At 33.3% G+C, this 14,377-nt stretch overlaps 1 protein-coding gene across 1 annotated transcript in view; it reads left to right on the forward strand.

Moving 5' to 3' along the window:
- The first annotated feature begins 10,511 nt into the window (after positions 1-10,511).
- LOC132169420 (glucan endo-1,3-beta-glucosidase 4-like) overlaps positions 10,512-14,377 on the forward strand; it is a 6,201-nt gene continuing 2,335 nt past the window's right edge. The window contains exons 1-3 of the mRNA XM_059580455.1: positions 10,512-10,578; positions 11,436-11,464; positions 11,572-11,815. Coding sequence (XP_059436438.1) covers positions 10,512-10,578; positions 11,436-11,464; positions 11,572-11,815 — 340 coding nt within the window. The remainder of the gene's footprint in view (positions 10,579-11,435; positions 11,465-11,571; positions 11,816-14,377) is intronic.

The following is a 14,377-nucleotide window of genomic DNA, read 5'->3' on the forward strand; positions in this document are numbered from 1 at the left end:
CATCGATCGGAGCTGTTGATGAAGACTGGACAGGCCGGGTCCGGACCACAATTCCCCGGGTCCGGACCTCATTTCCAGAAACTAAAATCTTGCTCCGCGAAGCCGTGTCCGGACCAGCCCATTAACATGTCCGGACACCCCGTAAGTTTTAGGCCCAAAAACATGATTTTAAGTGGGTTAGGTCTAGGGTTTTGTCGGGGGTATATATACATCATTATAGAAGAGAGAAGCACGAATTTTTTCACCCCCAGAGAGTTCGTGTGAGGCTGTGCTTGAGTGATTATTTTGTTGTGAACCAAATTGATTCCTCTTAGAGGATTTTTGTTAGTATTGATTGTGTGCTTAATTGAAGTCTATCGGAAGGGTCCGATAAAGGAGAATCACGTTGAAGAAGATTGTGAGCAAGGAGACGAGTTGTAGGCTTGTCGATCTTACAGAGCCAAGGTCTTGCAAAGGGTTGTAAGTGTTCCTAGTGTCTGTAATCTCTAGATAATCTTTTGATAGTGATTTCCTGGGTTTGGCTGCCCCGGAGAGGTTTTACTTTTAGAACGTTTTCTAAAAGGTTTCCTCTTCGTCACCAAAATCTTTGTGTGTGATTATTCATATTTTGGTGAATGTTTGTTTTGATATATATCTGTTAATTCCGCATAAAATTGTGATATTTATCTATTTAGAATTTTTCACCTTTGTTTTTTGTTATTTATGCATGTGTGTGTGTGTATATATATATATATATATATATAGTAAATAATAAGAACTATTTGATATTATTGTTAATCATTTTATCTTATGATATAATCATATGGTACAAGTTATTGTGTCATTTAATAAAAATATTATCATTAGATAGTTTATACTTTGGAAATCAGAATCGTATATCACATAATCATTAATCATTATATAATCATTTGATATATCTGCATAAGTTATTTAAATTCTAAATCTCATTCCATAAAAATAACTTATTATCTCTAAGTATTTTAATCCTAAAATATCTCTATTATTAGACTCGTAACACTGCCATTTTATTTGGACACGAGTATTTGGGAGAAAGTATCTGTTATATAACTACTGCTATACAATGTTTTTTTTTAGGGTTAAATACATTTTGCCCCCATGTGGTTTAATGACTTTATTTTTACCTTTTATCCAATAAGAGCATTCATATTGGTTTACTCAAACTTTTCACTCAAACTCTCCCCCTCCCTATTTGTTTGTGTGTATCGCCGATCTCCTCTGTGCCCGCTTCGCCGCTCACCGCTCGCTGTCGGGTCTTTTCACACGCCCCTCCCGCGCCAAGCTTTTTATGCCACCTTCCACAGCGGTTTCCGGCCAGCTCGCGATCGGCCTCCTCCGGCTGCCGTGACCCGCTTTGTGTGTTTTTCGTATTTGTTTCCCTATATTTTTGTTTTTCTGTAATTTCTTTTCCTGCATTTGTTTTACTGTTCCCTTTATTTTCCTGTATGGTTTTTTTCTTTTTGCTTGTAATAAGGTCCTCTCCTCCTACTTTGTTATGCCCGGTTGCTGCCCGTTATTACTAGTTCAAACCCATGGGTTATGGATGTGAACTTTATCCTGGCCTTTGGGTCGAGGAGGATGAGTATCGGTTTGGGGGTTTTGCTCTCAAGGCCGAGGAATAAGCGCTACCTATACATTAGATGGTGTCTGTTTGATGCAGATCTGATTTTTAAACATCATGATTAGTCATAGGTTAGCGGATGCTGTGTTATGGTTGATTTGGTCTATTGTTGATGACTGTATCTGTAGCTTTGGCTATGATTTACTTTAGAGCTTTTTGCTCTGTTTATAAGAGCTTTAGGCTCGCAACTTTTATCAATGAATGAGTATAGTATGTTTCAAAAAAAAATATTGGTTTACGTATATTTTTATGCAAAATCTCTAATCAAAACTCACTTTATCTAGTTTAGCTAATTAGGTTTTTTTTTTTTTTTTTTTTTTTTTTACATGTTCACACAAGGGAAGGGAGATAGGGATTCGAACTAGTGACCTCTGCTTCATGAAGCGTGATTCACAGCCGATTAAGCTACCCCCTTGGGGACTTAACAAATGAGTTTTAAACGACAACATACATCATATTATCTATTTTTTTATATCATTTAAATATGATTTCTTTTTATTTTATTTTTATAAGGATTGTATTTTCTTAAAAATCACATTTTTCAACTTTTGGGAAAAGAAAGACATGGAAAGAGAAATAATATGAGAAAATTTTGGGAAAAGAAAGACGTTGAGAGATAAATAATATATTAATGAGATGGATGTGTGAATAGTTGCAGCTACATGTAGTAGTACACTGTTCACAAATGCAATATGAATGTATTATGCATTTGAAATGCATAATCAAACCCAGATGAGTTTTTTTGTGTTTTGCTTATCTATTATAAATAAAAATAAGAAATGGCTAAGCCATTGTAAGTACTTAGAGGATACCATTTGTGATACAAATTAAAACTCAGGTGGGTAAAAATAAAGTCATTTAACCCTTTCTTTTTTTTTTCTTTTTTTTTTTTTAATAACTAACCCTATTTTTTATATTGAAATCTTTCAGTTTTTTTATTATTATTAAATGAGACATAATAAATAAATTTATAAAAAAAATAATAAATAAATAATAAATAAAAAAAAAAAACTACAATCTTTTGAAGTACTTCAAAAAATCAATTAGTTGATAAAATACTAGGCTGTTAAAATTTGAATGATATGATTCAAAAAATAATGGTTAAAATTTAAAAAACGTAGGTTGAAAAATGTAGAGGATCATAACTAGGAAACCAACCTATCAGCACATATTTTCAACCCTAACATCCTCGGCCGCCACAGCTTCACACAAACACTGAAGAAGGAATTTACTCTCCATCTCCAAAAGATGACGACACCGTACGATCTCATCACCGAAATACTTCTCCGGCTGCAAGTGAAGCTGCTGCTACGTTTCCAATGCGTTTCGAAACCATTGTTTGCGTTAATCAACGGCCCATATTTCATCAACCTGCACCTCCGTTGTTCCATCGAGAACAACATAGAACACACTCTCATTGCAGAGACGTCACCGTATAGTAATATGGAAAAAGATTTATACATTCTAAACTTCTCCGACATTCCAAACATTCCGGACGATGATCACTCTATCCAAACATTTCTAAACATTCCGGTTGATTGGAATGAACCGGTGAAGATCTTCCGGCTCTATCTTCAAACTAAAACAACAATAGCCACCGCAATTGTAGGCTGCTGCAACGGCCTGGTTGTTGTAATATTTATTACAAACATTAATTTTTTAGTCATTTAAAAACATTTTATCATTTAATATTATCTTCATGAGTTTTTATGAGAAAGAAAAAATTCAGCTTTTAGCCATTTTTGGTTTGTAACCGTTTGGTCATTAACATTGTTTACAAGTCATTAAATATTGTTTTGACCATTTGTCATTAACCCATTTATTTTTCCTTACCGTTAGTGACTATTAGAGTTCTCAAGTTTTTATGGGTTTTTGAGAACAAGTTTTATAGTTGGGACTCTTTATACCTTATGACGGTTGGTATTAAATTCCTATCAAGTTTTATACAAAGCTTACGTTATCTTTTTTCAAACAAAGAGTAGCACTATAAAAGAAAGTTTTCTCAACATCCCACGAGAAGATGTGTGTTTTGCAACATAAGTTTGAAAGAAAAAAAATTATATTCTTATATATATATATATATTTTATGATTAGTTTACTTGGATACATATAATATAGCCACATAGAATTAGTGGATTTTTCCACCTATATTGTCTTCTATTTCTTGTATTTTCTCTATGTGGTTTTTCATCAAGAAAATCAAATGGTTGTTCTACTAGTCTTCGTTATTTGCAAGTGCGTCCTTAACGAAGTTAGACGCTATAGTCTAATCCTGAGAGGTTGCGTGTCAAAGGATCCGATCGCACCGAGTTATACACTCCGGGAGGCACGAATCAACCTTTAAGGACAACGCTCTTGCGTGATTCTATAGCATTGTGAGATCTTTCCATACTCTACTTTCATCTCTTGTATTTTATTTATTTTATTGTTAATTTTCATATTGTAATTATTTTATATCAATAAGAATTTGTGCACCATCTAAAATTATTTCCAACACTGGTTTGTCTCCCCACCTTTCCCTGGGACGGATTATTCAGAAAAGTTGATTTGGAACCCATTAATCAGAAAATACAAAAAATTACCCTTTAAGCCGATTGAAAATTCTGATGATTTTGATTTAGAATTAGCATTTGGGTACGACCAGATCAACGACGATTATAAAGTTTTAAGGATTCTGAAGTACGGTAAGCGCCCCCATGACTCTCCAGTTCTAAGGGTTGATCATGTATATGGTCTTAGAACACATTCTTGTAGAACGGTAGAAGACCAATGGCCTTACAAGGAATTGAGTTCTTTTATCTGTTCAGGCCCGGCTTCCTCGAACGGTGCTTTGCGTTGGGTGGTTCATTGAGAGGGGCAGTCAGCAAAAACCATTGTCGCATTCAATCTCGCCACTGAGAAATTCCGAGTGCATGCGCTTCCTTGCCAGTTATTACACTCAAATATCTGTTTGGAGGTCGTGAGAGGATGGCTCTGTGTTTGCCGCGATGGTTATTGTCAATTTAATCACATTTGGTTGGAATACGAAGTGGCGAGCAATCGGACATTGGTAGAGTGGCTTGCATTCTACTCTAAGCCTGTAGTGTTCTCAAAGGATGGCAAAGAGGTTTTGATGAAGGAGTTTTAGGAGACTCTTTTGGGATGATATAAAATTTAGTAAGCTTCCTAGGCTCCATTGCTTTAAGAAATTCACTCTTCTTGTGGGATGCCTCCTTCTCCTTGATGGGGAGAGTGACCATTGTGTACAATATGCAAATGTGTTCTTCTATCATCTTTTGATTATGTATTTCCCTTTATGCATATGAGATAAGTATGAGCTCTTTAGAGTAATGTTAATTGTCATTCTCCTATTTTCTTGTCTCCTTTCAAAATTTATGTAGCTTTTAAAATTACCATTAAATTTATGATAAATTATTATTGGATTTTGATCCATTGGTTATTGAATACTTGGTAGAATACATAATTCTTTTTAGCATTACTCTATTATATATCTTTTGATTGCAATTATTTTGCATATCTGAAAATCAAGCCATGCCAGCATGGTGATAGTTCAATCAATAATGGATACTTTATATCAAATCTTGTCCTCAAATTGAATGAAAACATTAAAGAAAAGAGAGAGAGAGAGAGAGAGAGAGAGAGAGAGAATTTATTCTTTAGTATATGTTGCAAATACTTGCACGATTGTTTTGGCTTGACTCCAAGTATTTTTGTTGTTAGGACTTGGACTTTTAAGATATTTTGTTAGAAGAATGAATCTAAGTTCAAAGGTAATCCTTTTTTTCTTTTTTCTTTTTTTTTTTCCTGAACCCATAAATCATGTTTAGTTTGTTTTATCAATAGTTTTTGCTATTGTGTGATAGGTGATTTTTTATGAAAAAAGGGATGAATAGTGGACGAATGTAGAAATGGGAATGAAAATAGTATTGATAATGAACTACAATTAGGGTGGAGACAAATCACAAAAACATACGTCTAATTAATTCTCATGAACGCCTAAAGTTCTAATATTCAAATTCAAATAACTCTAATCATAATAACTTAATCTTATTATTAAATAATATGATTTTAATAAGTTGGAATTCTCTTCCAACTCAACTCTTAAAACTATCCAACTCTAATCTTATCCCTATCATTGTGTGTTTGTGATGCCAGTGTTAGTGTTAGTGTTGACCTATAAAGTCTTATATATTTTGTTTCAACACAACTCAAATCCAACACACGACATAATTGTTAGAAATAATTTGGATGGTGTACAAATTCTCATTAATATAAAATAATTACAATATGAATATTAACAATTAATAAAATAAATAAAATACAAGAGATGAAAGTAGAGTATAGAAAAATCTCATAATATACTATAAAATCACGCAAGAGCGTTATCTTCAAAGGTTGATTTCGTGCCTCCCGGACTGTATAACTCAGTGCAATCGAATTTCATGACGAGCAACCTCCCAGGATTAGACTATAGCTTCAATCTTTGTTAAGGACGCAATTTCAATTAAGTAACAAAGATCAAATAAACAACCGTTTTCTCAAATTGAAGAAGATGAAAAATCGAGTAGCAAATATCTCTATTTTTCTCTTTAGTAACAAAGAAAAATTATGGATAATGAAAATGAAAATCTCACTAAAGAGTGTTATATTTTGGATGATATATGGGGGTGGGTATCGGGGGAATCGGTGACGGTTGGAGGTTTTCCGCCTACCGTCCCGACATTGTTGGTGAAGTCGGTAATTTCACTGATTTCATCTCGACTTTGTCTATCTCGACCATTACTGTCACCGATTATTTGGTGAAGGTAGCAGTCGGTAACTAATTAGAAAGAGAGAGAGAGAGAGCTCCGGTTAGCCTGTTCTCTGATTGACGACAAAATAAGCTTCTAAGTTGCTGCTTTGTGGGGTGGAGAGGTTATGACTAGTGGTGGCGATGGGCTAGCAGATCGCAAAATAGAAAGGAAAAAAATTGCTGGTTCTTACTTGAAAATAGCAAACGTGGATGAGGGTGAGAGAGCTTTATCTTGTAGAAAGACTGAAAGAGACAAGTGCTACGTATAAGATAAGAGAGCTAGTCTTTGTGCAGAGAAAGTTTTTTCCTTGTACACAAGGAGAAGATATGGCAAAGATATGTCTTAAAAGATAGCCTCGTAATTCGCATTGTGAAGTAGGAAAAGCAAAGTTGTGTATAAACCATTACTTAGAAGGAATAAAAAAAAAAAAAGGCTCTTTGGTTGCATATTAACTAGAAAACTTCTATACAAACTAAATAATTTAAAAACAAAGAGCTTTTTATACACACGGCATGCTATCACTAATACACAAACTGACACACATATGCTATGATAGCTCTAACTTGTTCTCAGAAGAAAAAATAAAATAAAGATAAGACATTTACTTTCAGAAAAAGTGTGCAAAAAGTGTGTAGCAGGTTAATGCACTCTAACCAAAAAATTAAAGACCAAAAAAATAAAATTTGGTAACTATTTTAAACTCACTTTGGCAAGAGAGACTAAGAGATCAAGAACGAGAGTTTTGGAGCTTGAGAGAACGTTGACACAAAACGGTGTCATTTTGATTATATATATATATATATATATATATATATATATATAATAACAATACTAACGGTTCGGTTCGGTTCGAAACCCGATTTCAAAAAATTTATTTCACCTACAGATCGACCTGATGTCAGTAGGGAGATTTCTTGCCGTCTACCGGCCGCTGGCTGTCAATGGCGACTCGTCATCGATGCGGTGATAGACGATATGCGGCCGGTGGGCAGTAGGCGGCCGATCTGCACAACCTTATTGACGCCGAGCAGAACTAAGATTGCTCTGACAGCGTATAAAAGCGGCAAGAACTAAGATTTGAAGATAGAAAATGGAATTCAGGAAGAGAAGAATAACAAATAGGGAAGAGAAAATCCATAAATGCCCCAAATAAGCAAACTAAGAAATAACTCTGAAAGACTTAAATTTAATTCATAGTATAAACTGGATTGAAAAATAACAAAGACTAAATACCTTTATATAGGCTAAGCATCTTCTAAATTAACAAGGAAAATGAAGAGGAAAAGTACACCTAATTAGAAAATGAAAACAAATCCTAATAGGAAAACAATCTTGATAGGAAAGAAAAAACTCAATCCTTATTGAAAAAAGAAAACTAAAGCATAAATAATAAGTCTTCTTTATTATTATCATTCTCCTGCGTCACCTATATATAACAACACTAACGGTTCGGTTCGGTTCAAAACCCAATTTCAATAAATTCATTTTGCCTACCAACTGACCTAATGTTAGTAGGGAGATTTCTTGCCGTCTACCGGCCGCCGGTTGTTGATGGCGGCTCGTCATCGGTGCAGTGATGGATGATTTACGGCCGGTGGGCGACAGCGGCTGATCTACAGAGCCCTACTTATAAAGACATGGGAAATCTTTTTTCTTTTAAAGTTCATTATCATATTATCCATGCATCAAAAACAAAGAGTCAACATATGATCATACGTTGAAGACAAATGGTTTTAATGTAATAAAAACCATCAGTAAAAAGAATACAATAAAACCAATAGTAAAAAACAAAATAGCTTGTAAAAGTTTTTTTATTGCCCAATGGTCATAAACCATAAATCTGATTTTTCCCCAATAAAAACTCATTAATGGATCTTACTATCAAATGGTCAAAAAATCAATAGGTAAATAAAAACCAATATTTGTAACATCACAACAATAATGACAACTAATTTTTACATGACCGAGAACTCCGATACAAATTCAATACAAAATTAAAAAGTTAAAATTAACCAATATAGCCTTATACACATATCTTGACACAGCCCAAACCCAATATATATGCGAACTCAAATTGTCACTTTTAATTTTAATATCGAATAACATCATTTAGAGCATTCCTAACCGATCTTGCTAAAAGAAAGTTTTTCGCCAAATTTTGCCAAACTCCCTCAAAATGGTAATACCGTATGCAAACGAGCTTGGTAGTGCTACTGTGCTACGATTAGAGAAGGTCGGTGTTGACAACAGGATGAAGAACCCTTCATCCGCTGAGAGTCAACATGACTAGAGAAAGAAAGCCAAAAATAAATAAAAATTTTCCAACAATGCCAATTACTAACGCCCATATCTCATCTCACATCACTTAAATAAAATGTTTGTTTTGCTAAAATTTTTCGGATCATGTAAAAGACTTGGTGAACTGTAAAAGTGCATAGTCATGAAAAAATAATAGGCAAGTTATGGTCATATATCTTAAGGAAATTCTTAAGTGGTTAGACAAGTATTAGGCTAGGGTTCAACTCCCATAATGAAAATTTTTAAACTTAATTAGTATTATTCGTTTTTGGTCCTACAAATGTCCTTATAGAGCTGGGTCAGGCTATAACTCAATCGGACTTGAATGAGCTCCTACGACTCTTATCGTCTAAGCCCTTGTGAAGTTCCCAACGAGCCAATACTACTATGGTCAGGTCCAAAGTAGAATAGTCACTCGATCTAATCAATCCCTCTTTTTTCTTTTTTCTTTTTTGATTAAAAAAAAAAAGAGTTTATGGCAATATATGAAACAATTAGTATCATGTTTGATTATAAAGATCAAGATTTAATTAAGACTCAAACCAATGGAAATGTTTTAAGCAAACCATTTAATTAAGACTCGATCTAATCAATCCCTCATAAAATATTTCTTTATTTTTTAAGTAAACCAATTTGTATAAATTTTGTTTTTTTAATTGCCTTTAGGGGTGAAAAGATGGGCGGTTACTAACCGCTAATCACTTTTGAAGGCGGTTAGAAAAAATCGCTAATAGCCCATGAGGTTATGGTTAGCGATTTTCACACACATATATATAAAGAGATGTAATACAGCCACAACTCAAACCTAACTTTGGTCCAACTTCTAAACAAAATTTCTCTTTCTCTCTCTAGTTTAAGGCTTTCTCTCTCCTCCACAAGCAGTTTTTTGTTTTAACTTAAGAGAAAAGTTTAAACAAAAAACTGCTCGTATTACCATATATACAACGTTGTTTTGATTTTTTTTTTTTTCTTATAAAAAATGGTTAGTGGCTATTAGGGTTATTAACTGCTTTCACCCCTATATGCATGACATCAGCACTAGAAAACGCGTGACTGTTATTAATTTGGCGAGCATTTTTAATAAAACTAGAAAAGCACATGATTATTGAAAAATTTGTCATTTGCTTTGCTAACCTTATCATCAAGATCTATTAATTTCAATAACCACTTCGGTAAAACCTTATCATCAAGACCTATTATTTTGATGATTTTATTTCATTGGATATATAATTGGCCGTGACCGTTACTGTTAGTGATCAATGTCTTTCCAGCCAGCCACTCTACCGTTACTTAATTAAAATACCATATTAATTTTAATTAGTGACTAACTGACGTTAAAATTGACTAAAATAAGTTACATTCTAAACAATAGCGTGGACTTTGACCACGTCCCACCATTTATATAGACCCTTTACATATATCTTGCTGCCTGTCATGATCTGACACAACCCTATTGTGAGCACGAGCGTAGGTGATTTTTATAGCCATGGATCTTCCCCTTCGTTTCATCTTCTGATTCAAAAGATTTCCCATTAAAACAGCCGTACGTTGAACATTTAGGAAATTAAGTTTTATTGCCAAGGATGTTTTGACTACTTTCACACTGTTTCCGTTTAAAATAGATTAATAATTGGTTGAAATTGGGCGTAGAAGAAACAAATTTAAGTCTGGGAATATCAATTTAGTGATCATCTATAGACTATATATATGTATGTGATGTGTGAACCCCCACCATTATTTAATTGATTTTTCAGAATCTTCATACAATCACATTCACAGAGATGGCTAAATCAGCTCTTTCACTTTCCATTCCCCTCCTTTTCCTTCTGCTTTTGTCCCTCAATTCAGGTAAAAGTATCACTCTTTTGGCTTTTTAGAGTAGCAACTTTATACTTAATCTTGTCTATACACTTTGTATCTAAGGGCCATTCCTTGATTATGATGCCTATTTTTTCTTTTTCATCTTGTTAATTAGTTCTTCTAGTTATCTGAATGGGGTAGGGATTTTTTTTATATTTTTTTTATGTTAAAGGATTTTGCTTCTTTGATACCTTTGTCATGGTGGGTTTACTGTAACGCTTGTTCGACCAGCGAGATTTCAGAGGCAAAGAAATGGAAATCATGAGTTTTAGTATTACCTCTAGTAAAGAGCAACTAGCTGCAATATTAGCCAAAGAAAATTAGCAGTAACTTTTGGTTACATGTGCTTTATTGTTCCTGATCATAAAGTATAACAATGATGTCTTGATGGGAGTAGGTAGGCTATGGCTTGGAGTGCACGTGGTTCTCACCATCTACGTTACTCTTGTCATTAGTTTCGTATGAGAATGTGTTATTATGGTTACGCCCAAATAAAAAATGAATTTTGGTCGTCACTTCCAACCTTTTTAGTTTAAAAAAAAAAAAAAGACTATATATGGTCCTCAATGGTCTGCACGGGAGTAAATTAAAGTTCACTATTTTACTCAAATTTGGCAATGTTTTGGTGATGCTTTGTTTGATTCTAGATGGTGGTATATCTCTCAATGAGTTTTTTCTTTATAATTATACCTCTCCCTTCTTGAAGTTCAGGAAGGAATTATCATGAATCTGCTGCCAACTTCTTTTTTCTGCACAATATAATTTTTGTAGTTTTTTTTCAAATGATTTGAGATCTTGGCTTAAGTAATGCAAATTACACTCTCTTTGTTTATGTCTTTGGGCAGAAGGGCCTCTGAAGCATGCTGATGCAAAGGTACAAATATATCCAAGACCAAACATTTCACACCATTAAACCCCAAAACATCCAAAGATATAGAGTTTCTGACTCATGAACTTCATCATCTTATAATGTTGTAGCAGGGGAATAGTACTTGGTGTGTTGCCAAGCCTTCTTCAAGCGATGCAGAACTGACAGCAAACATCAACTTCTCCTGCGATCAACTGAAAGATTGCAAGGTGATACAAGAAGGAGGCCCATGCTTTTTACCCAACACCCTCATGCACCATGCTTCTGTTGTCATGAATCTTTACTACAAACAGATGGGCCAAAACAGCTGGAACTGTGACTTCATCAGCTCTGCTCTCATCACTTTCACTGATCCAAGTAATCTCATGGCATGGTGTTCATTTCACTTTGGATTTCATTTCATTTTTCAAAAAATAGTGATAATTTCACTGTTTTTTGCCATGTTTATTATGTAAAGTAAATTTTCTTTTCTGGGTTCTGAATTATTTTGCAGGTAATGATTGCTGCACCTATGCTTAGCAGGCAGGCACTTTATATGCCATATGGGTGTTTTTAAACCACAATAATCTGCTGTTCCTTGGTTCTTGTTTTCTTTGAAGTCTTTTATTTTGGTGTATGTATGCATTAAAAAGGTGCTTTTAGAGCTTTTATGTATGTAGTTTTCTCTCAAGATGTGGAGTTCTATGAACTTCCATGAACTTATTTGATTTCTTGTAAGGTTAAATTAAAGGGGATTAATGTTTAACTTGGCAGTCAATTTTTCCTTTTCTTTTCTTTTTTTTTTTCTCTTTAGCTTTTGGATACAATCGTCCCTCTCCTGTCGAAACTCAAACGCTCACAAGCCCCAAGTCCTAAGTTTGTCACACAAAGAGAGAGTCGATGTAGCTAAAAGAATGGGAGTCGAGCCAAATGCCGCCGCCCTAAGTTTGTCGATAGGAGAGATTCTGATGCCAACCATTATGTTAGGATAAATGAAAGATAAAAAGAAAAACTCTTACTTTATTATAAAAAAGATTGAATTATCATGAATCATAATACTAACTACCGATACCATATGTGCTATAGTTTGAACAATTTATACCACCAAAACTAGGTTTTTGCTCAAGTATAGAGCACTTGTAAGAGCATGTTTGATAAATAGAACTTTTAAGTTAAAAAAACGTTTTTTGGCAAAAGCTTCATTTTTAAGCTTGTGACGAAAGTGTGTTTTGCCTATTTTTAGGCTTTTTGGACCTTTAAAATCGCTTTCAATTTTTTAACCAAACAAATCATTTTTTTTCAAACAGACTTTTTGAGTGTTAAATGTACTTTTAAGTCTTTTAAACACACACCCAAATAGGCTCTAAGTCATGTACCACTATAGAGGATATGTAACCACAATGTTTATTAAGATGATTGAAATAGAGGATTTCACATATGTGTGAAAAAGCTCTTTTTTTTTTTTTTTTAATTACTATTAAGGCTCTTTTGTTTTGATGTAAAACTTTTTTCAGAAAATTTTTTTCTTTATTTTTTGACGTTTGATATGACTAAAAATCTTGACCAAACTGAAAATATTTTTGGTTGATTAGAAAAACCTCATTTAATCTTCATAAAATGATTTTTTTTATTTTTTTATTTATTTTTTTATTTATGTAAACCAATTCTCTAGTTTGAACTTCTCCAAAAGCCATCGACCAACCATCCATGGGTCAATGGTCAAGGGCAGAACCAGGATTTCTGGTGTGGGGGTGGACTTTTTTTTTTTTTTTTTTTGGATAAGTTAGGAACATTGACTTATATAAATACAAAAGCACATAAATAAATATAATTTATTTATGTGTGTTTGTGTTTGTTTATATAAAATAAAAACATTTTAATCTCATAGCATCACAAACATACAATAATATAAACAATTAGCAAAATAAACTAAACACCATCTATAGAGTTCAAAAAAAATGGTACCAAAAATAAATATTGTAAACTCAAATGACTGTAGAATAATCACTCAAAAAATAAATAAAAACATATATTTTCACCATATTCTACACTTTTGCATAAAAAAAAATAAAAAATAAAAAATAAAAATGCAAGAAAAAATGAGATGTAGGGTTTCAAAAAAAAAAAAAAAAAAAGAGACATAGGGAAGATGGCTAAGAGAAAAGGAATAGAAACGGAATAACACATAATAGGTTAATTTTGGTAGGAAAAATATATCATTTTTGGGGGACGAATTCATAAAATATATATATTTTATAAAGAATTGTAAAAAATGTCTGCCCCTAGATGCCGTCGTCACCGTCAATGGTTGCCAGAAGTTGTCTCTATTCCCCGGAAGTCGCCGAACTCCACGGCCAGAGGTCGCGGGCCATTGTCACTGTGGCATTGTCTCTGATATTCACAGACCGATTTGTCTTATAATTAAGACTCTGCTTATTCATATATTAAATATTGTAAAGTAGTGAATTCTTTTTCGAATAGGCCCGAAAAGAAGAAAGAAGTCCGAAATGCCAACTCTCGTCTCTTCTTGAAATGATTTGAATAAATTTTGAATATGTTTAAGACTTCTATTCAACGAAATTTCATTTATTCATTTAACAAAACGAGAAAAGAGTAATTTTGACATAATTTGAAGAACGGTTTACAACTCTAATGGAAAGTTTTGTACTAATTTATCAAAGAAAAACACTTTTTTCTTCACGTTTTAGTTTTCTCTTTTTTTTTTTTGGTAAAGTTTACTTAACCCCTTCAAACTACCGCTCTAATGACAATCTACCCCCTAAACTGTCAATTGTGACAATTTACTCTCCCAAATTATCAAAACAACGACAATGTATCCCAAATTTTAACAAAATACGAAATTACCCTTACTAAAATAAAAACAAAAATATTAAAATTTAATTTTTTTTCAAAATTTAAGGGTATTTTTGTCTTATTGAA

Source organism: Corylus avellana, chromosome ca2, assembly GCF_901000735.1.
Source record: "Corylus avellana chromosome ca2, CavTom2PMs-1.0".
Classification (NCBI taxonomy): domain Eukaryota; kingdom Viridiplantae; phylum Streptophyta; class Magnoliopsida; order Fagales; family Betulaceae; genus Corylus; species Corylus avellana.